The following is a 26,347-nucleotide window of genomic DNA, read 5'->3' on the forward strand; positions in this document are numbered from 1 at the left end:
TGACTTTCAACCATGCTTTGGTGGACTTTTCATTCAACCTACCGGTATTTGTTGGGTTGCTGGCTGTAGCCAGGGAGGTGTGGTTTCGAATCAGATTGTCTTGGGTTGATGGAAGGCCTGGGGCTGACCACGAGAAAGTACTGTATCCTGAAAGACTCTGCTGCTGGTGGTACTGTCGTGATGGTGGAGGTGGAAGCGGGGACGGATGGCTGACAGCGGTGTTTTGACCAGAAAATGAGTTATCTCTAATTGGCCTGACAGCTGGAGCATTCTGTGAGGTAAACATTTGTGGCCCGTATGGATCACCAGCAGGTAGAGAGGGATATGAAATACTAGGATACGCAGCATTAGAAACAGTTGACAAAGCATAGTGACCACAAGTAGAGGGAAATCCCTGAGAAGCAACAGACGAACTGGCAGAGTGCGTGGCTGGACTGTTGTAATGATTCACAAAAGAGGAGTACGGCTGGGAGGCACTCGTTTGCAAATGCGATGCGGAGGACGAGGCACCTTGGAAAGATCCCGGGGTGGATCCCACAGCATGAGGGGCGGGAGGAGCCCTGCCATACATCTGCTGTGCTCCTGCTTGCTGGCTGGCTGTGTTAGGAGTCGCCACGTTCTGGGTTGGTACCGTATAGAGACCAGAGTAGTAATCACCACTCTGGCTATCCAATGGCAATGAGGTCATTTTCCCAGGTCCTTGAGAGTAATGTCCTGAGGGAACAATATAGTTTTGAGGAGGCAACCCATACTCAGATGGAACCTGCATTTGATTCTGTGCTGGACCTGAAAAAGAAAAGCAAGTATTGACAGGAATTAGTAAGAAGGCAACTAATTTTTAAGCATAGTTCCCATCTAAATGTTGCCCTAATTTACTTCTTCATAATCCCAAACTGTTACAAGAGATTGTACTCTAACAGACCTGCCGTGGTAGTCAGCCTCCAAGATGGTGCCCAGTTACCTCCTTGCTCTGGTACTCATACCCTCCCACGATAAACCCCGATTGGACTGTGTGACCAGCAGCACACAGCAGAGGCAATGCTATCACTCCTGAGACTTGTCCTGCCTCAGGCACTGGCACTCAGATCTCTCAGTGCGGAAGATCAAAGTTGCCAAGTTGTGAAGAGCGCTCTGGAATAATCCATACAGTGAGGAATCGCATTCTCATGACCAACAGCCAGAGAGAAACTGAGGTCTGCTCACAACCTCAAGAGTGAGTCTGGAAGCAGACTCTTCACACCACGTAATAGAGTCTTAAAGATAACCAGACCCCCAGTTGACAGCCTGACTACAATCTCACGCTGGAGACCCTAATCCAGAATCTCCCAGCTAGACTGCTTCAGGTCCCACAGAAACCATGAGATTAGTACTGGCTGTTTTAAACTGGCAAGTTTTAGGCTATTTCGTCATGTAGTAACAGATAACAATATACCTACCAAAGACGAAGTTCAAACCTTTCTTACTGCCTCCCCTTTTTTAAATTATAAAGCTAACAATATATCTACTATTTAAAAAATTCAAACAATGAAGAACATAAAGTGAAAAGTACAAGTGCCCTTCTTTCCCTGGTAGCTGAAATCCTACTTCCCAGATGCAGTTTAGTTAACGGTTTCTTATGTATTGTTTGGATACCTATATGTACAATATATGTAATATATATATATACACACATATATATATACTTAACCACAAAGACCATACTACAGTTCAGCAAGGATATCCTGTGTTAGCGTATATAAATCTTTATTATTATTCTAAAAGAATCTAACAATATTTCATTGTAGAAACATAACATTATTTACCAAATCCCCACGATGAATATTTATTCCAGGGAGTGAACTAATTTATGAGGTCTACCTGTGATGAATCTGCAGGATAAGTTCCTAGAATTGAAACTGGAGGTTCAAAGGGTTTAGGGGCAATTAAAATTGGAAGGAAAGTTATGACCAACTTAGATAGCATATTAAAAAAGCATAGACATTACTTTGCCAACAAAGGAGTGGTCATGTATGGATGTGAGAGCTGGACTGTGAAGAAGGCTGAGTGCCGAAGAACTGATGCTTTTGAACTGTGGTGTTGGAGAAGACTCCTGAGAGTCCCTTGGACTGCAAGGAGATCCAACCAGTCCATTCTGAAGGAGATCAGTCCTGGGCGTTCATTGGAAGGACTGATGCTAAAGCTGAAACTCCAGTACTTTGGCCACCTCACGCGAAGGGTTTACTCATTGGAAAAGACCCTGATGCTGGGAGGGATTGGGGGCAGGAGGAGAAGGGGACGACAGAGGATGAGATGGCTGGATGGCATCACCGACTTGATGGACATGAGTTTGAGTGAACTCTGGGAGTTGGTGATGGACAGGGAGGCCTGGCGTGCTGGGATTCATGGGGTCGCAAAGAGTCAGACACGACTGAGCAACTGAACTGAACTGAAAATTGACCATTATTGCCAAATATCTCCAAAAATGTCTATCAATTTGTTCCTCTCATCAGTGATGCTTCAGAATGCCTCATCTTCCCAACACTGAGTACCATTTTAATGTCTGCCAATCTAATAGGAGAGAAACATTTTAGCTTGCAGTACTAAACTTTGAGTGCTGCTGAGAATCCTTACAAATGTTTCTTAGCCACTTGGGTATCTTTGTTATCTACCCTCTCCCCAAAGGATTGTGTGTCCCTTAATAATTTATAAATGTTCACATACATTAAGCAATTTAACCATGTTATTATTATGTGCTGCCTGTATTTCCTTCAGATTACTTAACTTTGTCCACGCTGTCTCTTGCTATAGTTTCTCAATTATCATGTAGTAAAATCTTTCATGCTTGATAAAATTTTAATTCATGCTTCACAGAGCCTCCCCCACTCCAATATTATAAAACTACCCATGTTTTCCTCTAGTATTTTTAATACTTTCATTTTTACATATTCATCTTTGGTCACCATAGAATGTATTTATTTTATCAGTATCATTAAAGTTACCATAACTTAGACTTCCCTGGTGGCTCAGACGGTAAAGCGTCTGTCTACAATGCAGGAGACCCGGGTTTGAGCCCTGGGTTGGGAAGATCCCCTGGAGAAGGAAATGGCAATCCACTCCAGTACTATTGCCTGGAAAATCCCATGAACAGAGGAGCCTGGCAGGCTGCAGTCTATGGGGTCGCAAAGAGTCGGATACAACTGGGTGACTTCACTTCACTTCACTTCACCATAACTTAATATTAATTTATTAATAGTCTAAACATTACACTTTGTGCCACTCACTGTTCTAATGTTTTACATATATTCACTCCTTTATTCCTCCTCATAACCACCTGAAATAGAGTATCATTATAACTACTTTATAATAAGATAAATGAAACAAAATTTAAGTTAACAAAGTCACATACTTAGAAAATAATAGGGCTGGGATTTGGTTTAGATAATGTGGCTCAAGTCCATGCTTTTAAACAATGATCTGCTGGCCCTCGCTACACTAAAATCCCACTAGCTTTCTTCAGCCCAGAAGGTCAATTATCTCAAACAATGGAATTCTAGGTTTGATTCCAAGGGCAAACTTGAATTATCCTAGAATCTAATTTGCTTGTCTTTTGGAATGAAATAGGTATCTGTGAAGTGAAGTGAAGTAGCTCAGTCGTGTCTGACTCTTTGCGACCCCGTGGACTGTAGCCTACCAGCCTCCTCCCTCCATGGGATTCTCCAGGCAAGAATACTGGAGTGGGTTGCCATTTCCTTCTCCAGGGGATCTTCCTGACCCAGGGATCGAACCGGGTCCCCTGCATTGCAAGCAGATGCTTTAACCTCTGAGGCACCAGGGAAGCCCCTGAAATGAAAAGTGAAAGTAAAAGTCGCTTGGTCATGTCTGACTCTTTACGACCCCATGGACCAGAGCCTGCCAGGCTCCTCTTTCCATGGAATTCTCCAGGCAAGAATACTGGAGTGGGTAGCCGTTCCTTTCTCCAGGGGATCTTCCAAACCCAGGGTAAAAACCCAGGTCTTCCACATTGCAGGTGGATTTTTTATTGTCTGAGCCACCAGGGAAGTCCAAATGAAAGGATAATCAAATATATATATATACACACACACACACACACACACATATATATACACACACACACACACACAAAGATATACGTATATAAATTTCAAGCTGCTTCAAGTTCACTGACACAGAAGGTGTCACTGTATTCCTTGCCATAACAATGTATAAAATAGAAAATATGTATTCATAAAAGATACATGAATAATTTCCTTATTCTACTTTCAATTCCTACTAAATAATCTTTAGTATTTAGTCATTTAAATACGTTCTCCAAAGATAACTCACATAATCAAGCTGTAAACAAAAAATAATGTCCACACTTCCGTAATTCCAAGCATACAATGAACCAAAACTCAGGCAACACTATTTTACTAGGTGTAGAATCTACTTTTCTTATAGGATATTTCATATGATCATAGTTCACTTAAAAGAGTTTATTCACTTAAAAGGAAACAAGCCTTAATACAAATCTTTCATTGACATGCCTTAAAAAAGAAAGTGTAAAATGTTCTTCTCCTCTTACTAAAGTAGATCTTCAAAAGTGGTTTTGCCACTCTTCATTATAGCCCGAGAAAACCCAACAATGTACAAATTTATTAATCAAGAGATCAGATAAATCTGTTTAAATATCTACTCACTCTATGATTTGATTTGGCTTATCTATGTTAAATCTCTGGAAACAGGACAATAACCATTATCTTGTCCAAGCTACTCAAATGCCATTCTTCTAAAAATAACAGGAATGTTGGAACTGGTAAAAATTTATCAGAAGTAAATTATCCACCCAAAAAAGTCAATTTACTTTTCCATCCATCAAGGAAAAGGAAGGTACTTAATTTGGAGAGAGGGTGCAAAGGTAAGAACAGCTAATTATATGTCGGTGCACACCATTCCTTCAGCTCAGCTCAGTTCAGTCGCTCAGTCGTGTCTGACTCTTTGCGACCCCACGAATCCCAGCACACCAGGCCTCCCTGTCCATCACCAACTCCTGGAGTTCACTCAGATTCGCGTCCATCAAGTCAGTGATGCCATCCAGCCATCTCATCCTCTGTCGTCCCCTTCTCCTCCTGCCCCCAAACCCTCTCAGCATCAGAGTCTTTTCCAGTGAGTCAACTCTTCGCATGAGGTGGCCAAAGTACTGGAGTTTCAGCTTTAGCATCATTCCCTCCTAAGAAATCCCAGGACTGATCTCCTTCAGAATGGACTGATTGGATCTCCTTGCAGTCCAAGGGACTCTCAACAGTCTTCTGCAACACCACAATTCAAAAGCATCAATTCTCCGGCGCTCAGCCTTCTTCACAGTCCAACTCTCACATCCATACATGACCACTGGAAAAACCATAGCCTTGACTAGACGGACCTTAGTCGGCAAAGTAATGTCTCTGCTTTTGAATATACTATCTAGGTTGGTCCTAACTTTTCTTCCAAGGAGTAAGCTTCTTTTAATTTCATGGCTGCAATCACCATCTGCAGTGATTTTGGATACCATTCCTTATCAAAATCTAAATCATCCAAGAGTACCCTCCCCAAAGATTCTAGTATAATTAAACCAAAATAATTAACTCCTTTCAAAGTAAAATAATTTTTTGAATGTTTAAGATCAATTTTTTAAAATTTGCACTAAAAAAAAAAATAAAGATCAGTTTAAATTGAAAGAAAATGCTAGGACAAGAAAATAATTTTAAAAATTTTGTCTTACTGTGACCTAACAAGTTGTGCATTTTCATCAACTTTAAAATGTATTAGATAATTCTTAACTTTTTCTTGGGGTATATTAATAGTGAATGCTCAGTCCTGTCTGACTCTTTGAGACCCCATGGACTGTAGCCTGCCAGGCTCCTCTGTCCATGGGATTTTCCAGGCAAGAATACTGGAAGGGACTGTCATTTCCTACTCCAGGGGATCATCCCAACCCAGGGATCGAACTTCAGTTTCCTACATTGCAGGCAGATTTTTTACCATCTGAGCCAACAGGGAAGCCCAAGGGGGATGACTATTAAAGTTATATTTCTTCTGTATAAACTAAAAATTAAGCCTGACAAAGATCACAAATGTAACCATTCACTTTAAAAAGAAAAAAAAAAAAAAGACTCTGTAAATTATGGGAATTTTACTAGTATTAGCATTTTAATTTATTTATATTTCCAATAATTGCCTCAGCAACCGTGGCAGTTTTAAAACATGGTCACCAAACTCTTTGACACTCTGTTGATTAAAAGGTAGAATCTGTCTATTCCTCCTGAATTTGAGCAGGCTTGTAACAGCTTCCACCAATAAAGAATGGCAGAAGCCAAGCTGTGTGAATTCCCAGACTCAGTCATAGACAACTGAGCACCTGTATTGTTTGATGGGATTATCTGCATGTGGATCCCTAAGCAACTCCATAAGAAGCCCATTTACTCCACAGCTGCCATGCTCTGAGGATGTCCAGTCACACAGAGCAGTCACTGCTAGGCACTCTGGTTTTAAGTACAAGTCTGATATATTCTAGTCTAAGTGCCAGATGTGTGAATAAATGAGCCTTCAAGGTCATCCTAATCCCAGCCATCAAAATAACCTTTGCATCTTCCCAGCTCTGGCCCTAGGCATCCTAAAGCATCTCTGCCGTGCCCTGTTCAAATTCTTAGCTCAACACAAGCTGTGAGAATAATGGTTGTTTAACCTCTATGTTCTGTTGTGATTTATTATGTAGTAGTAGCAACCAGAATAGCAATTACTATTTTTAAAAATTTAGGATTCAGATTCTAAAGCCAAGATAATATTTACAACAGTTCACACAAAAAGTAGTACTGAAAATACAAATCTAATGAAACATGTGAAGAATCTATATGTAGAAAACTACAAAACACTGCCGAAAGAAATCAAGGACTTAAATAAATGGAATGATATACAGTCTTTGTGGACAGGAAGGCTTGACATTAAGATGTAAGTTATCTTAATTTTGATCTTTAGATTCAATACAATCCCAACAAAAACACATGAAGGCTTTTTTTTTTTTTTTTAGTAGATACCAACAAGAAGATTCTAAAATTTCTAAGGAAAGACAAGCTACTAAAATAGAAAAAAAAAAAAAAAAACTTTGAAGAAGAATAGCAGATTGTTAGTTCCTTGTTTAAAGCTTTCTAATGGTTTCTCTTGCTATCAAGAATAAATTCAAATTCTCTAATATGGCCTGTAAGATAGTGGGACACAAGATAATCCCTCCCTCACCCCACGTCCGTGTCCTAATTCCTAGAACCAGTGAAAATGCTAGGTTACATGGCACAGGGGTGGTAACATTACAGACAGCATTAGGGCTGTTAGTCACTGGATCTTCGAAGAGGGAATATATAATCCAGGTAAGCTCCACATAATCATGAGCGTCCTTAAAAGTGGAAGAGGGAGGCAGAAGGGAGTCGGAAGGAGGCGTGACCACAGAAGAGTCCTCTGAGAGGGGCAGTGTTGCTGGCTCTGAAGATGGAAAGAGTGGCCAAGAGCCAAGGAATGTGCACAGCCTCTGGAAGCTGGAAAGGTGAAGAAATGGATTCTCTCCTAGAGCCTCTGGAAGTGAATGCAGCCCTAATGGCACCTGGATTTTAGCCCAGCTAGATTTCCAACCCACAGAAGAGGAATTCTGAGTTCATGCTGCTTTAAGCCACCCGTTTGTGGTAATTGGTCACAGCAGCAAAGGCACGACCAATGCAGAGACTCTTCATGGTCTGACCCCTGCCCTGCTGGTGCGTGTGCTTCTGCTCAGCTGCCAAGTTGTGTCCGACTCTGTGACCCCACGGTCCGCAGCGCGCCAGGCTCCTCTGTCCATGGGACTGCCCAGGTAAGAATACTGGAGGGGGTTGCCATTTCCTGCCCCCACCAGGGATCGAACCCGTGTCTCCCGCACCGGCAGGCAGATTCCTTACCACTGAGCCACTGGGGAAACCTCTACCCCTCACACCTCGGTACCCCTCCTTTCCACAATCATTTCCTAAAGGTGCACCTTAACCTACTGCAAGCCCTCACCTGGGTTTGCCAAACTTTGATCAATAAAATGTATTAAAAGCTCCGCTACAACTAGAAATGCCTAGTGTTATGGCGAAGTGACACAGAATGCTGAGCTGGTAAAGAAGCATAACTCGCCACCAGGAAAGCAAAGCAGCCACAGCACAACATCAGGTAAGGCTGCATGCTAGAGCTTTGTGTCAAAAGGCCAGCAAAGAGGCTGACTAGGGCAGAGTATCAAGTTGCCTTATAAAGACTTCTGAAGAGGATCACGTTAATATATTTTTCCTGGAACTTGCTGTTTTAAAATACAAGTGTTCTAACTTTAACTCCTTCAAGAATGTCACCAAAAACTTCAGCACTAAAGTAGCCATGAGTGAAAAGGCTGAAAATCTCTATTCCACATACACTCACTCTTAGCACAGAGAGTTCTCAAGTCATGCTTCCGACTGTTCACACAGGCTCTTCCTTCTACCTGGAACCTTCGAGGTCCCCTTCTACCCGCTTCACCTGACCAACTCTTACTTATCCTTCAGCTCTCAGCTCTTCCTCTAGAAAACATTCTGTAATTCTACAAGTCGATGCCCACTTAATGTCCGCTTAATGTTGTACTGCAGTATACTGGACCTCTGTTGACAGTGCTTTGCACGTGGAACTGTAACTAAGTGTACACTCTATAAGTCAAAAACCTGGGCCTACTTGGCTCTCCGCTCTATCATATCCTTAAGGCTTAGGATAGTGACTGCCTCATGGATTCCATTGCTGTGTTTTGAAGAAAAAAAAAATTAGCCCAGTAAATAATCATCAAATATTTCTGTATCTGGCATTTATCTCATCACAGCTATCAACAACTGCATGGTATTTAAGGGCTTCCCTGGCAGCTCAGTGGTAAAGAATCCACCCACCAATGCAGGAGACTTCAGAGATGCAGGTTCAGTATCTGGGTTGGGAAGGTCCCCTGGAGAAGGAAATGGCAACCCACTCCAGTATTCTTGCCTGGGAAATCTCATGGACAGAGAAGGCTGGTGGGCTACGGTCCATGAGGCCCCAAAGAGTCAGACACGACCGAGCGACAGCAGGCATGCACGTGCATGGTATTTAAAGAGAAAGAACTCAAACCTTAATACTTATACTCTACCACCAGAACAAATTACAAGTCTGAATATTTTTTCTCTGCCATTCTACACTTTTTATTCTTTAGTAGTTCAAGTATGAGAACACTCAAAACAAAAGGAAAGTATTGCATCTAAAGTGTTTTGACATTGCCGCTTTTTTTCCTTCTTATTAGATGTATGAGTTTCCTAGTACAAGTGTAATAAATTACTACAAATTTAGTAGCTTAAATAGTACAAATTTATTACTTTACAGTTTGGAAGTCAGAAGTCCAAAATCAGTTTCACTGGGCAAATGTCAAGGTGCCATGGGCAAAGCTGGTTCTTTCTGAAGCCTGACGGAAGAATCCATTTCCTTGCCTTGTTCAGCTTCTAATGGTCACCTGCATTCCTTGGCTTGTGGCCCCTTCCCTCCATCTTCAAAGTACATCATTCTAACCTCTGCTCCTGTGGTCTTGTTACTTTCTCTGTAGGCTGACTCCTCCAGTTTCCAATAAGGATGGCTGCAAGTATATCGGGCCCACCCAGATCCAGGATAATCTCCCTAGCTCTAATCACAGCTGCAAAGGTTTTAGATGGTCAGCAAGATACAGCCTCTGATTTTCTTTAAGCACCCTTGCTATCCTTATTGAGAGAAAATTATCATAATATCTACCCAAACGATAGATCTGCCTCAGTGACATAATTTCCTTCCTGAGATCAGATTCTCTCCAAAGGAAAACTGATTCTATTCTTGCTTTATGCAAACTCGATATGAAAATCAAAATTTACACAGCAAGTATTTTATGGAACATCTAGTCACTATACCAGAAAAATCATAGGCTCTTAAATGTTTCCTCATTCCCCTCATTCCGTAGAGAAGCAACATTCTGAATATAAAAATGTTTGCTTCATTAATCTTTTCCTGAATGAAAAGACTGAATTAATTCAGGAAAAATTGAATTCCTGAATCAAATTCCTGACATTTAAAAAATTTAACACTTAAAAGAAATTTATTCTTATTTTTTGGTCATGCCACACAACATGCAGGATCTTAGTTTCCCAACCAGGGATCGAACCTGCGTCCCCTGCAGAAGAAGTGCACAGTACTAACCACAGGACTGTCAGGAATTCCAGAATTTCAACTTTTTTTAAAAGGCAGATTAAAAAGTTTTCATTATCTTCAAAGGAACATCAAGGTCAGCAAACTACAAGCTCCTCTGTCCTACTGAAATACAATTCATACTGATTTGGAAAAGTAATCACTAAAAATTTATTTCATTCATCACTGAACTGCCAAGAAATAATTCAATATTCAGCCTGTATGTACTTTAACAATCATCTTTATTAAAACATTGCTGAGCCAGTTGGTGAACAGTCACACTCCTCACCCTGCTTCCCTGTTACATCCCACCATGCTGGTCCCTTGCCCCAGACCCACTCACGATCCAGCAACTAAAGCAGTAATGCCAGGCACGTTACAGGCTGACACAATTCTGCTCCAGTGTCAAAGCTGGGATCTATTCAGTGGTCAGTATGTTAAGTACTAATTACTAAATATTTTGAATATAAAGTATCAATAATATTGCTAAAATACATTTTTAATGAGCATAAAATGTATACAGACATATACACCTCTAAAAAAGTCTGCAATTAAAACCCTAGTGATTTAAAAAATGGGAAGTCTGGATCACATCTGATTACCCTGGATTACGCTTCCTGATGGCAGGCTAACAGCTACACAGGTAACTGTTCCAGTCACGGCTGGCAGACAGAGCGCATGGAACCGTTCAGATGAGCTCTCACTGCACTAAGTACAGATTACTCCTGCCACTCCATCAGCTGTCCTCTTGGATGCCATCATAATGACTGCTAAGAGTGAAGGAGCCAAAAGAAAACCAGTATTGGTTGAGAACCTACTACATGCAAGGTACTCTGCTTTTCTATCCATAATCTTATATAATTCTCATAAAATCCTGTGAAGTATCACTATCATCACTTTACAAACAAACAAGGATGTGAAAGGTTATTAATTCATACAATTTCACACAGTTCGGAAGTAATGAAGATGCCAGTGAAGTCAAGGTTCCAAACCCATTTCACAATACCTATTTCTCAGAAACACTAGGAAAAACAAGTGAGTTAGGACTTGGCTACGGTCTAGGCAAGGCATTTTACTACTCCCTCTTGCCTCCCTATTTCATCTCCCTTTTTCTCAACTCCTTTTCCTGGCAGCTTTCGGCACGCAATCGTATAAAACTTAAAACCCCTCTTCCCATAAACCAGCTAGCTGCAGTAGTGGCCTATCGGAGGAAACCTTCCAAGAGTAGATTCTTTGCAGGGAAGGCTGGACAGTGTAAGAAAGTTAGTAGCCAAGTTCACGTACTCCATTGAGTGCCTATCGCATGCTGCCGCTGGAAATATGAGGAGGAAAACTCACATGGTCTCTGCTGCCTGAAGAATTTATATCCTGGTGTTTTGAAGGAAATGAAGGAGCCCCTCATTTGAAAAGCATCTCATTTTACTAAACACCAGGTACTTTAAAAAACAGCACCTCATTTAATGTAATCTTCTCAACAACCCTAAGAGGAAGGTATTATTATTCCCTAAAGCTCAGAGATGTTAAATAATTTTCTCCACAAAACCCTGGGCTGTAACAGAGCCTACACCTTTTTCACTAGCCTACATTTTCTGGCCAAGTCTGAGTATGCTTAACCTACTGGAAATAATAGCGGCTTCCCCGGGGCTGAATACAACAAGATCTGCTCTAACACGCAATGTTAACTCTGAAGATGCTCTCATTTCTAGGAAAGTCCACTGAAGATTGACTCAAACTCCCTTCTATTTCAACGTCTTTAGCATCTAATACTTCAGGGTTTACAGATAAATCAGAAAGATGGAAGTTAGCTGAAATACTGGGATCAGTGGCAATGAACGTGATCCACAAAAATTATTACACATATTATCTCAGAAATTGAGGGGGAGGTGTAGGGTGGGAATGAAAATACAGTGAAGAAGGCTGAGTGCCGAAGAATTGATGCTTTTGAACTGTGGTGTTGGAGAAGACTCTTGAGAGTCCCTTGGACTGCAAGGAGATCCAACCAGTCCATTCTGAAGGAGATCAGCCCTGGGATTTCTTTGGAAGGGATGATGCTAAAGCTGAAACTCCAGTACTTTGGCCCCCTCATTCGAAGAGTTGACTCATTGGAAAAGACTCTGATGCTGGGAGGGATTGGGGGCAGGAGGAGAAGGGGACGACAGAGGATGAGATGGCTGGATGGCATCACTGACTCAATGGACGTGAGTCTGAGTGAACTCTAGGAGTTGGTGATGGACAGGGAGGCCTGGCGTGCTGGGATTCATGGGGTCGCAAAGAGTCAGACACGACTGAGCGACTGAACTGAACTGAAAGCAACACAACAACAAAAAAGTAAAAACAATCCAGATACCAGACACTTGTGTATATATTTTATAAGATCCTTGAGACATCTATTAATCAGCTTAGGAGAAATTATGTATGCAGAAAGTTCTATTATAGCATGGCACTATCTTCGTGAGAGGACCAGATGCTTCTGGTTGGCTAAAAAGGAAGACTAGAAACTTGAGACAAAGACACTGCTCTGATCAAAAATAACTTACTTCAGATACACTAGTATCTGTATGTACACTTGTATCATTTTAAATTTTGCATGTGCTCTCAAAGTTGAAGAGTTTCCAATAACCCACCAGATAGTATTCCTGAGTGAAAGGTATGTTTATGTAATGCTGCTGCTGAAGCTAAGTCGCTTCAGTCATGTCCAACTCTGTGCGACCCCACAGACAGCAGCCCACCAGGCTCCTCTGTCCCTGGGATTCTCCAGGCAAGAACACTGGAGTGGTTTGCCATTTCCTTCTCTAATGCATGAAAGTGAAAAGTGAAAGTGAAGTCGCTCCATCGTGTCAGACTCTGTGTGACCCCACGGACTGTAGCCCTACCAGGCTCCTCCGTCCATGGGATTCTCCAGGCAAGAGTACTGCAGTGGGGTGCCATTGCCTTCTCCAGTTTATGTAATGAAGTCTAATAATAAAGCAATGAAGTTTGATAATTCCCATTACTATCTCATCTTTCTTGCATTATGGACAATGAAATGATAAAACTGCCGATAGTATCATTCTTGGGAAAGACACATGGTAGGAAGAAAAAACATTTTCATTTGAAAATGAGCACCATTTGCTTCCTAAAAGAAGAATCAGAAACCAGAGTTTTATTGATAAATCTGAGTGCCCCCCACCCAAAACAAACAAACAAACAAAAAAAACCACTTCTAAAATATCTCTTTCAATTTAAGTCAACCGGGAGACATTATGGAGTTATGCCAGGTTCCCTGGTGGCTCAAGGTAGAGATGTGGGTGTGATCCCTGGGTTGGGAAGAGTCCCTGGAGAGGGAAATGGCAACCCACTCCAGTGCTCTTGCCTTCAGAATCCCATGGACGGAGGAGCTTGGCAGGCTACAGTCCACAGACCCAAAAGGAATTAGACATGACTTAGCAACTAAACAACAACAATGGGGTTATGCTGTAATTACCAGGATATTATTCACTCAGTCTTTTCCTTGTTTGAGGACTCTTGAAAGGACTCTCAAAAGGCAAAGTGTAAGCTGAAAAATATTCAACTAATACCTGCTATGAAAATACAATGATTCTAAACTGCCCATATGCTGCTCAGTGAAAACCTGAAGCACAGAAATGTAACTCCAAGGAAGGAAGTTCAAAAAAATATTTCACAAACTCAAAGAAGTCAAATTGTATCTTCAAATAAGTGTGTGGGGGTGGGGGGGAGGAATAAGTGGGGAAAAGTATGCTAACAGTTAAACACAGAAAACAAGGACAAATATTAATGAAGTCTGGGCTTCTGCCTCCCAAGCCTTTCCAAAGTCAAAGTGTCTAGTAAGAGACTTTTTAGAGTATGTTAACAGAAAGAGAGATGGACTTGGAACTAGAAAGACTGTATTAGACTTCATTTAACAAATGAAACTATAACTTGTTCTGGGCCTCGAAAATACTGAATGTATAGCAGTGAACAGGAGACAGGCAGCTACCCTCAAGAAGCTTATATAGGCATTGGTGAATATCACCCATCCAAACCTTTCTGGATCTTGATTTCATCTGTTTAATTAGGGAATCGAACTAGCTGTCTTACAGACTGTACTCCAAAAACATCTGGACCTCCACCTCTATTTTAACCACAACAGCTCTGCTTTTTTCAGATGTCTGTAGCAGGGCTCTACAAACTCCTCTGGGAAAAGAAATCTGTTTGTAAAAATGTTTGATAAACACTAAAGTAAGTGATTGCTGGGTACCAATCCAGTTTTACAACTCTGTCTTCTGTGATGTTTTAAACTCATACTTCTGATCTATTTCTTTTTCACCATGTCTGGAATTCCACAGAGATATAAAAAGGCAAACTAGTTTATACAGGACTGAAGAATCAATCACAAACCCAAACGATTGCTTAACCATTATCTATGGATTCCAAAAACAAAAGTTACTTTTCTCTGAGATTAACAAGCAAAACAAAAACAGATTTGATCTTGTTATTTATCGACTTAAGCCACTTATTTTCACAAAAACAAACAAAAATTAACTCTAGTCCTTTATCTTAATTTCCAAATTCCTTAACACTCAAGACCTTTCTGTAATCTGGCCCCTTTTAAGTATTCTTTTCAGCTTTCATCGCTTGGGTTTTCCCTCTCACCTAGCACTCTTTTTGCCTCTTGGTTCCTAAATTTTTCAACTTTGGTTCATGCCCCTGCAACAGCCCTCTCCTCTTACCTCTACCTGTCAAATTCCTCAAGGTCATAACCAACTTGAATGTCACCAAAATACATGTCAATTTAGGAGAAAGGCTGGGATTTTGTTTTATCTAATAGGCTAATCTCGAGTCCCCAACTGCAAGCATGCAACAAATGCTGAAATGAATTATATCAAAGGAAAGCAATGATTAGAAACAGCAGAAATCAAGCATCATCTATATCTGGCTTCTAAATGTATTAACTGATCTTTTACATATTTAACATCTTGATTACAACTGATATCCTGCCACTCTTTGAGTATTCACAAAATTTTAAGACTAAGGCAAATAAAATTGTACACTATGACAAATAATGCATACTCAGGAAATCAAGAAAAGACACAATTCTCAGATCACTATTAAACATGGATTTACAATTTTCTAAAAGACTGGGGATCTCTTCTTTCAGTTCTTCCACACACAAAGCTATTTCAAAAACTAAACAAAAACAAGAGTTTATGTTAAGTTTACAAGAACAAAAACTGCTCACAAATAATATCTTCGTGTTTGTTCAGGGCAGAAGAATGAAATGTACTACACTGTTCACATTCAAAACCCATACAGTAAACAATGACCAGAAAAAGTACAGCATGTAACACTGACAACTATGGCTGATCCAAAGGATTATGAAGACTAAGCCATCACGTCTGACTTACCAAAAAAAAAAACAATTCAACTTCTGGTTCTCAGGATAAACGATAAACTGCAAGCATGTACAGCATCAGCTGTAAAAATTAAATGTTCGCTGAACTGATTTATAAAGTCCAGTAAGTTTTCACTAGCAGACTGGGTAAAATAGGTCAGTCCAACAATCATTTGAAGAGCACCACCAGACTTTGCTCTCTTATACAAACAGAGAACCAGACATATTCTTCTAAAGTATTCAGTCAGTCAGTTTCGAGAGTTCTCATCTGAAATATTCCCGTTTATACAGAGAGGGCCCCTCTCCCCGGGCCCCATCCACTAACTGAGGGAATGGATATCCTACAAGCATCATTTTTCAGCGGAGACTGTTACATCCCCAAAGCCCACGACCTTAGTGTGAAAGCGGCCTTCACGTTGCATTGCCTGCTGCCGGTATGAAGGCCTTGCCTCAAACGGGGCCAACTCTGGCACGTTTTTGTGTTTCTGAAAGTGAAGCTGGGGGGCGGGGGGGGGGGGACACCCAGATCTAAAAGTACTCGTTTAAATCCATTTGACACCGGCTCCTTTTCGAACACGACCAGCCAGCTCCAGACGCTCGAGTAGCAGCCGCAGCAGCAATGACAGATCTCGAGGCCGAACTGGGTCAGGGTTACAGTTACACTTGTGTTGCCTATTTACACCCTTTGTCTACAAACTTGAGCACTAACTTAAGTTTCCTTCCAGGCAGCGTGCTCGCCGGGCCTCGGAAATCAGAGCAATTTTCCCCGAGACAGGAAGGGCACAACCCTCCCCAGCTCCATGGCTACAAGCAGCCTTCCCCGGACCACGCACTCTGCGGCCCCGGGTCTCTCCCCGACAGGGGTCGCTCGGGGCATCTCGCCCCCGCCAGGGACGGGATAACCGGGATTCACGTGGCCTCTGGGCTGCCCCTTTTCTACGCCCCAACTCGCCCCGGAGGTTCAGGGCCTGGGGCCACACTCCAGAAGCAGCCCGAGTCCCCGATGCCCCGGGTCGGCCCCGCGCCGGGGCGTCCGTCCCCCCTCGCCCCGTCCCCAGTCAGGCTGTCGCCGTGCGCCCCCCGCCCCAGCCCGGCAGCCCCCAACTCCCACCGCCCGCCCGCCCTCCCCGCCCGATCGCGCCGCGCAGGCTGCCCCGCCGGCACTAGGCCCCGCGCTCCGCCCCGGCCGCCCTCCTCACCGTTCTGCTGGTGCGGCCCCGGGCCCGGGCCTGCCGGCGCGGCGGCTCCTGAGGCGGCGGCTCCGCCAAGCTTGGGCGGGATGCGGGCGCTGGCAGCCGGATGAGGGGACCCGGCGGGGGCCGACATGACGGCGCTGCTGGCGGCGGCGGCGGCGGCGGCGGCAGCAGCGGCTCGGCTTCGGTGGGGTGGGCGGAGGAAAAGGGAAGGCGGGGCCGGAGAGGCGAGAGGAAGAGGAAAGAACGCGGCCGGCGTCACCGAGGGAGTCACCCGGGAGCGCGGCTGGAATGCTCGCGCTCCACCCCGCAGCCCAGCTGGGCCGCCGCGGGCACCGGGACCCCGCCCGGCCGCTGCCCCGCCGCCGCCCCGAGCCCGGAGCCGCGGGACTCCCACCCCGGGTCGCTCCCCGCAGGCACGGGCTGCGCTCGCCGCAGCGCCCCCTGCAGGCGGAGCCTGGCGCACCCAGGCCGGAGGCGGGGCTCGGGGCGGCCGCCTCCCGCGGCGAGAGTGGTGGACCTGCGTCGACGCGGCGCGCGGGCGGCTCCCGCGCGGGGCGGCGGTGGGGAGGGAGTCCGAGAGCTGCGTGCGGGGTGGCATCCGGAGCCCAGGGCTACGTCTGGCCGGACTGACCCCACTCACCCTCCGAAGAGGAACCCGGGGTTTGTCTTTGTTTTTTTAATCTTGAGGTGTTCCCCCCCCCTTAATATTAAATTCTAAAGGAAATAGGCATTCAAGCTCCCAGTCCTTGGGCAATTATAATCCAAGGCAAAGGAAAAAGAAACATTTCTCTATGATAAACAGAATCTAAGTCGGAACGGAGAACTTTTCTCACTGACTTACATACTGGGAAGAGCAAAGGGGAAGATGGAGTAAGGGAAACTGAAAGACAAACTTAACCTCCTCAAGATTTTTGCCAAGGGTTGGCTCATCCTGTTGGTATTCAGAAGAGAAGCTGTAGCACCCAAAGCAAGATCTCAGCTTCGTGTGTCTTCGTGAGGAAAATCTCTGAATCTCTGGCATGTCCCAGCATGCTAACTGGCAAGCAAGCCCTGGACTACATTACCCAAGTCGTTTTGCCATCTTATTCTGGCCGCAGTTACTCTGTGTTAGAAATGAAACTGTTCAAAAACATCGAATTCCGAATGGAATCCGGCGAGATGATATTTCTAATTACTGAATCATTATGCCGACCATAAAGTGAGTTGTAGGCTTGGAATAATGCAAAGTTCCCCTTTTAATTGTTCCCATGAATTAATGATACTTGGTGCTTTAATGCACCAGATGATTTACAAATAGGGTTTCAGTAGTTGGATTTGTAGTTTTTCTTTTTGCAATTTATTTATAATTCTTATTTCCACAATTCTGGTTGATTTTTCCTTTCCATTTTATACATTTACACTAATAAAGGACCCAAACAGCACCAAATGCTAAAATATGCTAGATCCTGCATGTGGAAGATACATTGTCAGATTCTTAGGTTTAAAACCTATGATTTTGTTAAATGTAAATTTTCAGAATCTTTAAATTACACATATAAGACAATCCTGTCCTAGAAAACAGTATCATATTGATACAAACTACTTGAATTTTTAACATTTTAGGTAGATAATGAAATACAATGTAAGAGAAAATAGTATAATGGACTATCATATACTCATCAACTAGTCAGCATTTGGCAATTCGGGATAATCTTGTCTCATGTATACTGGCACCAACCTCTACTCTCCTGAGATTATTTTGAAACAAATCTCAGACATACTATTTTATAGGTAAGCATTAAACATGTATCTTTCAATGCATAACATAATCACAATACTGTTATACCTAAAATCATTAAAAATAATGTATATCATCAAATATACAATTAACAGTTGTGTTTTGTAATGGTTTGTACTTTTGAGTTTTAGGATTTTCAACAATACATTATATTTCATCTACACAAAATGAGCAAGTGCTTTTCCACAGCATTGGGAGCTTTTCCACAAAAACCTAAGCCTCTGTGTGAGCAAAAGGTCACACCTTGCTTCATCAAGAAGATTATACAATAACAGTTTTCAACACTTCCTGGGAGTCCTTTGAAAAGTGGCTCAGAAAAAAACAGCCACTTCAGGGAATAATTAGGCAGTTGGCTTTCTGCCCCTGGAATGTATCCTCTTGGGTGTAAGAAGCCCATTTTAATCACAGGTGTAGGGGATGAAGTTGAACCTTATCTCTTTAGGGGAGACTCTTCTAAGAGGAGGACTAGAATGCTATGTTTTAACACTTCTTCCCACGATCTTTTTTTTCTTCTTTTGGCCAGCCATGGGGAATCTCAGTTCCCCAACTAGGAATCGAACCCATGCCCCTTGCTTTGGGAGCACAGAGTCTTAACCACTAGACCTCCCTGCAATCTTTATCACCTAAGCTGCTTACACTTGTCCACTAATTCATCATAATATTTTCTAGCATTTTTATGAGTCTTTTTGCATGACGGATTCTACAGTCTTTATGAAAATATGTTATTTCACTCTACTGCTCTAAGACCCACAACTGCTGTCAGCCAAGAAGAGGAAAAGGATGATGGACTGAATGAATGTTTACTATGTACCAGGCACTGTGCTAGTCTCTTTAGATATATTTCCCCCCTTTAGTCCTCACAGTAACTCTATGGGATATTTTTCTTATCCCCATTTTACCAGAAGAAACTAAGACTTATATAAAGTTTAAGTAATCTTGGTAAAAATCATAAATCTGTAAATAGAACCAGAGCTTAAACCAAAGTCTATTTAGCATCGAAATCTTTGCTCTATTCACTACAAGCTATAGTTGTTTAATTTACATTTTTCTTCATAAAGCTATGCTAATTACAACATACTATTTTGCTTGTCAAAAGATTTTCAGTTTTACATATTTAGAATTTGTTCCAGTATTCTTTTGAATGGTGAATCTTAAAGTGTTTGAAATGCAAATTCTCAGGTCCCACCCCAGACCTACTGAACTCTGGAGATGGGAGCCAAGAGCAAGCTCTCCTGGTAATTCTGATGTACTGGAAATTTTGAGAACCACTGCTTTGAATAGCAAAACGAAGCTGAATTGGTCCATTCTTATTTTACATCGGGGGATAATAGTTCTTTTCTTCAGCACATTTCTCCAATTTTTTACCAATCATTGAAAGTGATATTTTGTAGGTGTGTGACTACAGTGCCAGAGTCCCCAATATGGTAGTGTCAATCTTGCTTGTTTTGATGGGCAATGCTGAGACCAGGTCTGTGTCCAAAAGGAAAAAATGCTGTTATTGAAAGTGAGCACCTCCACAGGTGCAAGAGGAACATTTCTGCTGAATGTCAAATTCTGACACATGCCGCTATTTGTCACCCCCAATTTGGGACTCATATTCTCTGTAGCAGAAGTTGTAGGAGCCTTGAACAACTGAATACCTATTTTTATATTTAAAAAAAAAGCTAATTCAGTTCCTTCTATGTTATCACTAGCTTCCATCTTCCACAGCTTTTTTTTTTTTTTAACCCCCTCTAGTTTTTAAATCACATTTGATCTTTGTAGAACAACTTTCCTCTTTTAGTGGCATTCCCTATTAGGAGTCCCTCTACCAATATGAAGACACAGTTTTCTTTTTTCTTCTCCTTATTCTGATCTGTTTACACATTTATTGCATTTTTAATAGGCCAGGTATTGGGGATACAAAGATTAATAGTATGTAACCTGTCCCCATATATATATGTATAAATATTATCTTTTACATATATCACTACTGACTTTCTTATATATGGATTTCTTTGATTTTTCTTTTTTTTTAAACTTACCTTTATTTTTTCTCATGTTCCCTGTGTATCTTCATTTCTTTTTATTAGGGCATCCTAAGTTGAGTTCACACGAGGTCACAAAGAGTCGGACACGACTGAACAACTTCACTCACTTTCACAAGTTGAGTTCCAAGACTCATATTATGATAGGAAGAAATAATTTCACTGTTGTTCATATCATTTGGTCACCTATGTTGATGTCATTTAACTAGCATTGAAGTCTGAAGTGTCTAAGACAACTAAGATCCTAAAAGATTTTTTTTTTTAAAAAAGGGTAGGACTATTAGGCAAATAATTACCACATCACCTACATGCAAAAAGTGCACTTACAGAAAATCCTGTCAAGTTCTCACTTAGACTATTTGGCTGTTATTTTAGCTATCCGGTAATTTCTGTGGCTATCCACTCACCCAGCCCACAGCAGGTTAGAAAGAATGAATCATGAGGCAGAGGAAGGAAACACTGTGGATATAGGCACAATGGCAGCAGCAACACCATTAGTTGGTAGAATAAATACAGGAGAGACAAGAAAATTGGGAAGGAGGTAGAAGTTAAAACACATAGCAGCCTGAGGCAGTTAGTTCAATTGAACAACCTTATATATTTCACTGAGAATATGATAAACATAGCCCACAGGTCTCTACCATCGGAGAATTTCTAAGCTGGTATTCTGAAGGGAATTGAATAGAGCGGACTCTCATTTACTGAGCATCTACTGTATAACTTGAAAACTCTTCAGAATATCACTCTTTTATATACAGATATTCATAGCTTTGCCTCCCAACTACGAAGAAATCTCTGCTCTATACTCTGTTCCAGAAAACAAGGATCTACAACCCATTTTTAGAATCTTAGAAACTTTCGCATATGAACAGGTTAGGTTCCCAAAGCTCCTTTCTTCAAAAGAGCTACTCACAAATCCAGGGTGAACTCTCATAGGTCACAAATGTATTTCCACCAAACAGAAAAGTGAGTTTCTCTGAAGCTTTAGAACCAAGCTCACTCATCTCTTTTCTGTTGATACAAGATGTAAAGTGATGCATCTCAAACTACAATGTGCCTGTGAATCACTTGAAGATCTTGTTAAAATGCAACTTCTGGTTGGGTAGATTTGGGAAGGGCTGAGGTTCTGAGTTTCCGGCCAGCTCCAAGGAGATGCTGATGCTTGTGGTCCACAACCACTCTCTGAGCAGCAAGTTTCCAAAGGCATCTTTTCATTTACATTTCAAAGTCCACTGAGGAAAGGAATGCCCTCCGAAGGGAGTCTTTTAGCAGCTACTGTGTATTCCCACCCACTCGTGTGGATGAAAGAAGAGAGTGAAAAAGCTGGCTTCAAACTCAGCATTCAAAAATGAAGATCATAGCAGCCAGCCACATCACTTCATGGCAAATAGATGGGGAAACAATGGAAACCATGACAGACTTTATTTTCTAGGGCTCCAAAATCACTGCAGATGGTGACTGCAGCCATGAAATTAAAAGATGCTTGCTCCTTGGAAGAAAAGCTATGACAAACCTAGACAGCAAATTAAAACACAGAAGCATTACTTTGCCGACAAAGATCCATATAGTCAAAGCTATGGTTTTACCAGTAGTCATGTATGAATGTGAGAGTTTGACCATAAAGAAGGCTGAGTGCCGAAGAATTGATGCTTTTGAACTGTGGTGCTGGAGAAGACACTTGAGAGTCCCTTGGACTGCAAGGAGATCAAACCAGTCAATCCTAAAGGAAATCAATCCTGAATATTCATTGGAAAGACTGATGCTGAAGCTGAAGCTCCAGTACTTTGGCCACCTGATGCAAAAAGCTGACTCATGGGAAAAGACCCTGATGCTGGGAAAGACTGAAGGCAAGAGGAGAAGGGGACAACAGAGGATGACATGGTTAGATGGCATCACCAACTCGATAGACATGAGTTTGAGCAAGCTTTGGGAGATGGTGAGGAACAGGGAAGCCTGGCGTGCTGCAGTCACAAAGAGTCAGAGTCATCTGAGATGTCTCAGAGTCAGAGATGACTGAGCAACTGAACAACAATAACATGTTGAAGTATAGATTAAAATGGGTCTGGCACACCCATGGCTTTCTACACCAATAGTACTTTTTTAAGATACTGACCCACCGGTGACCCAGCAGAAATGATTCCTCTAACTTCCCCAGAACCCTTGGTGGCAGGCAGTAGGGGGTAAGTTGGGAGCCGTGGTGTAGATCTGGGGACCAGGTGTGGTGACTGTGGACTGCGGGAATGGCAAGCAACTACTAACATTCTTCTGGATGCAAAGTACAATTTCATAAGAATCTAATGGATGGCAAAGAGAAAACCTATGGTGGTCCTGTGGGCCCTGATGCCATGTATGTCAAATCAGTATCTTCCGATGGTCATGAATTTGTTGTGAAAAAAGAGCATGAGCTAACATCAGAAACAGTTAAAGCCATGTTGAGTGGTCCAAGTCAATTTGCTGAGAATGAAACTAATGTAGTCCTTTTAGAGAGATCTCTTCACGTGTGCTACCAAAAGTATGCATGTATTTCACCTACAAGTTTCATTCCATGGAGATTCTTGAATTCCCAATTACACCTGAAATTGCCCTGGTACTGCTGATAGCTAGGAACTTCCTAGATTGTTAAAAAATAAATTATAATAAGCTGTTAACTTTTTTCAGTATTTAATACCTATAGTTCAGTTAGTAAATTTTTTAATCTATAGAATTTGCCTGTGTGCAATTGAACTTTGAATTCATTGCAAAGCAGATTATCTTCTGTTCCTTTGCCTAGCAGAGTTGAAATTTGTTTGATACATCAACAAATTGAGACAGGAACAAATATGCCACTCTTAGATGGTTTTGCCTTACCCTTAGATGTGATTTTTTAAATTAGAGCTGTGGTGATACAGTAAATGCTGAGATTTAGGTATAAATAGAACATGTTCTATAGGTAATTAATGGGGTTATATATTTTTATGTTTTTAGTATTTTTCAAAAAACCTATTCTGATCTTACAGCAGTTGTTAGCATTATTAGAGTTATACAATTGCATATCATTGCAAATAATTGCATTATAAACATATTTATAATTTAGCCAAAATATTGATTTTTATAACTGTCAGACTTGAGTTGAAATTTCTTAAGCATCTTTTGATAAATCTCAGTATTGTTTAAGTGTATCTTATCTTTTTGTTCATTGCTACAATTTAAGAACTTTATTTAAAATTTTGGAAGATTACTAAGTACAGATTTAGAAGCAGGGACTTTTTCAACAGTAACCACACAGTCAACAAGCAAACTATACGACTTTTGTTTCATGTGCATTGTGCATTTTGATCAATCCAAAGTACTGTATTTTCATTGACTCTAAAGTTTCCTTTGCAATGTTAAAAAAAAAAAAAAAGCAAACCGCCTCCTAATGGGTTACTATGCTTGATGTTGACATTAATCATCTTGCCACCCATTCAACGATGTTTCCATTTTGCCAATTACTTTTCCTCTGGCTGGGTATTGTTTGTCCTAGAAAAATACTGTATTAGCACAGGCTGCCGTAACAAAATACCATAGCCTGACTGGCTTAAGCAACAGAAATTTCTTGTCGCACAGCTCTGGCAGCTGGAAGTCTGAGATCAGGGTTCTAGTGAGAGCTCTCTTCCTAGCTTGCAGGGCTCCAGCTTCTCTCTGTGTTTTTCCATGGTGTGGGGAGAGCTCTCTCTCCTGTCTCTTCTTATAAGGGCACCTGTTCTATCAGATCAGGGGTCCAAACTTCTGACCTCATTTAACCTTAATCACCTCCTCAAAGGCCCTATTTCCAATGCAGTCACATGAGGGGTGGTGGTGGTTATGGCTTCAACATGTGAATGTAGAAGCAACAAATCAGAATCAGAGGGGCCTTTAGGTGATCCAGCTGCTAGTCTCCTTTGGCTGCAAAACCCTTGTTTACTTATCAAGTGAAAATACTCTTATTTTCCACCTCTGCTCTGACATGAAGGAGCTGGAAGTCTCTATTCCAGAAGAAAATTACTTTGTACAATCTTTAGTGCCATCTGCTGGAAGCAGGCAAAATTGATATACTGTTGCTCCAGAAAGCTGACTTTATTTTTTTAATGAAACTAAGTTAAAATATAAGGAGTTTCTGTAATACAGAAAATTAGGTTAAAAATTTTAAACCACTTTAAAGGATAAACTTCAGTTAGCTGAAAAAGAATCAGTTGTGTGAGACAATTCACTATTCAGAAAATGCCAGCTTGAAAAAAATTCAACTTGGTATGAAATTTCAAAAATTTCATCTCAATTCATTTAGAGAGGACATACTTTAAAAAACAACTATGATGGCAAGATGTCTAAAAAGCTTGCCTTATTAAAAATGTCCAAGAATTTGCAGGGTTGAAGGTACCCACACACTGGGACAAAAGTTCAGCAACTTGCACCCAGTTCCAGATTCCATAATCTGTCATTCTATTTGTCATTTGGATTTCGTTTAGCTTGATATTTTCCGTAATTAAAAAACTTTTATTAATATCCTTAAAGTCTTCAAAGTCATATCCAAGTCTAATTCCAGTCAAATTTAAACCCGTTATGGGCTGAATTGTGTTCCCTCATGATTCAAAAAGGGCTTCCCTGATAGCTCAGTTGGTAAAGAATCCGCCTCCAATCCGGGAGACCTGGCTTCGATCCTTGGGTTGGGAAGATCCCATGGAGAAGGGAAAGGTTACCCACTCCAGTATCCTGGCTTGGAGAATTCCATGGACTGTATAGTCCCTGGGGTTGCAAAGAGTTGGACATGACTGAGCGACTTTCAGTTTTCATAATTCAAATGTTGAAGTTCCAACTCCTAATAACTCAGAATGTGACTGTATTTGGAGATAGGACCTTTAAAGAGGTAATTAAGGCAAAGTGAGGTTATGTATCTATTTCTGCTTTATTGACTATGCCAAAGCCTTTGACTGTATGGATGACAATAAACTGTGGAAAATTCTGAGAGAGATGGGAATGCCAGACCACCTGACCTGCCTCTTGAGAAGTCTGTATGCAGGTCAGGAAGCAACAGTTAGAACTGGACATGGAACAACAGACTGGTTCCAAATAGGAAAAGAAGTACGTCAAGGCTGTATATTGTCACCCTGCTTATTTAACTTCTATGCAGAGTACATCATGAGAAACGCTGGGCTGGAGGAAGCACAAGCTGGAATCAAGATTGCTGGGAGAAATTTCAATAACCTCAGGTATGCAGATGACACCACCCTTATGGCAGAAAGTGAAGAGGAACTAAAAAGCCTCTTGATGAAAGTGAAAGTGGAGAGTGAAAAAGTTGGCTTAAAGCTCAACATTCAGAAAACGAAGATCATGACATCCGGTCCCATCACTTCATGGCAAATAGATGGGGAAACAGTGGAAACAGTGTTAGACTTTATTTTGGGGGACTCCAAAATCATTGCAGATGGTGACTGCAGCCATGAAATTAAAAGACGCTTACTCCTTGGAAGAAAAGTTATGATCAACCTAGATAGCATATTCAAAAGCAGAGACATTACTTTGCCGACTAAGGTCCGTCTAATCAAGGCTATGGTTTTTCCAGTAGTCGTGTATGGATGTGAGAGTTGGACTGTGAAGAAGGCTGAACGTTAAAGAATTGATGCTTTTGAACTGTGGTGTTGGAGAAGACTCTTGAGAGTCCCTTGGACTGCAAGGAGATCCAACCAGTCCATTCTGAAGGGGATCCACCCTGGGATTTCTTTGGAAGGAATGATGCTAAAGCTGAAACTCCAGTAACTCTGGCCACCTCATGCGA

At 41.7% G+C, this 26,347-nt stretch overlaps 1 protein-coding gene and 1 pseudogene across 2 annotated transcripts in view; one reads left to right on the forward strand and one right to left on the reverse strand.

Annotated features, from left to right (window-relative positions):
• SEC24B (SEC24 homolog B, COPII coat complex component) overlaps positions 1-17,131 on the reverse strand; it is a 79,535-nt gene extending 62,404 nt beyond the window's left edge. The window contains exons 1-2 of one of the 2 annotated variants that reach the window (XM_018049229.1): positions 16,777-17,131; positions 43-786 (exon numbers count right to left, since the gene is read on the reverse strand). In XM_018049229.1, the coding sequence (XP_017904718.1) occupies positions 43-786; positions 16,777-16,903 (871 nt within the window). In that variant the 5' untranslated portion in view covers positions 16,904-17,131. The remainder of the gene's footprint in view (positions 1-42; positions 787-16,776) is intronic. The other variant, XM_018049230.1, reaches the window with a different exon arrangement.
• On the forward strand, positions 22,875-23,200 carry LOC102184891 (annotated as a pseudogene).

This window comes from Capra hircus, chromosome 6, assembly GCF_001704415.2.
Source record: "Capra hircus breed San Clemente chromosome 6, ASM170441v1, whole genome shotgun sequence".
Taxonomy (NCBI): Eukaryota; Metazoa; Chordata; class Mammalia; order Artiodactyla; family Bovidae; genus Capra; species Capra hircus.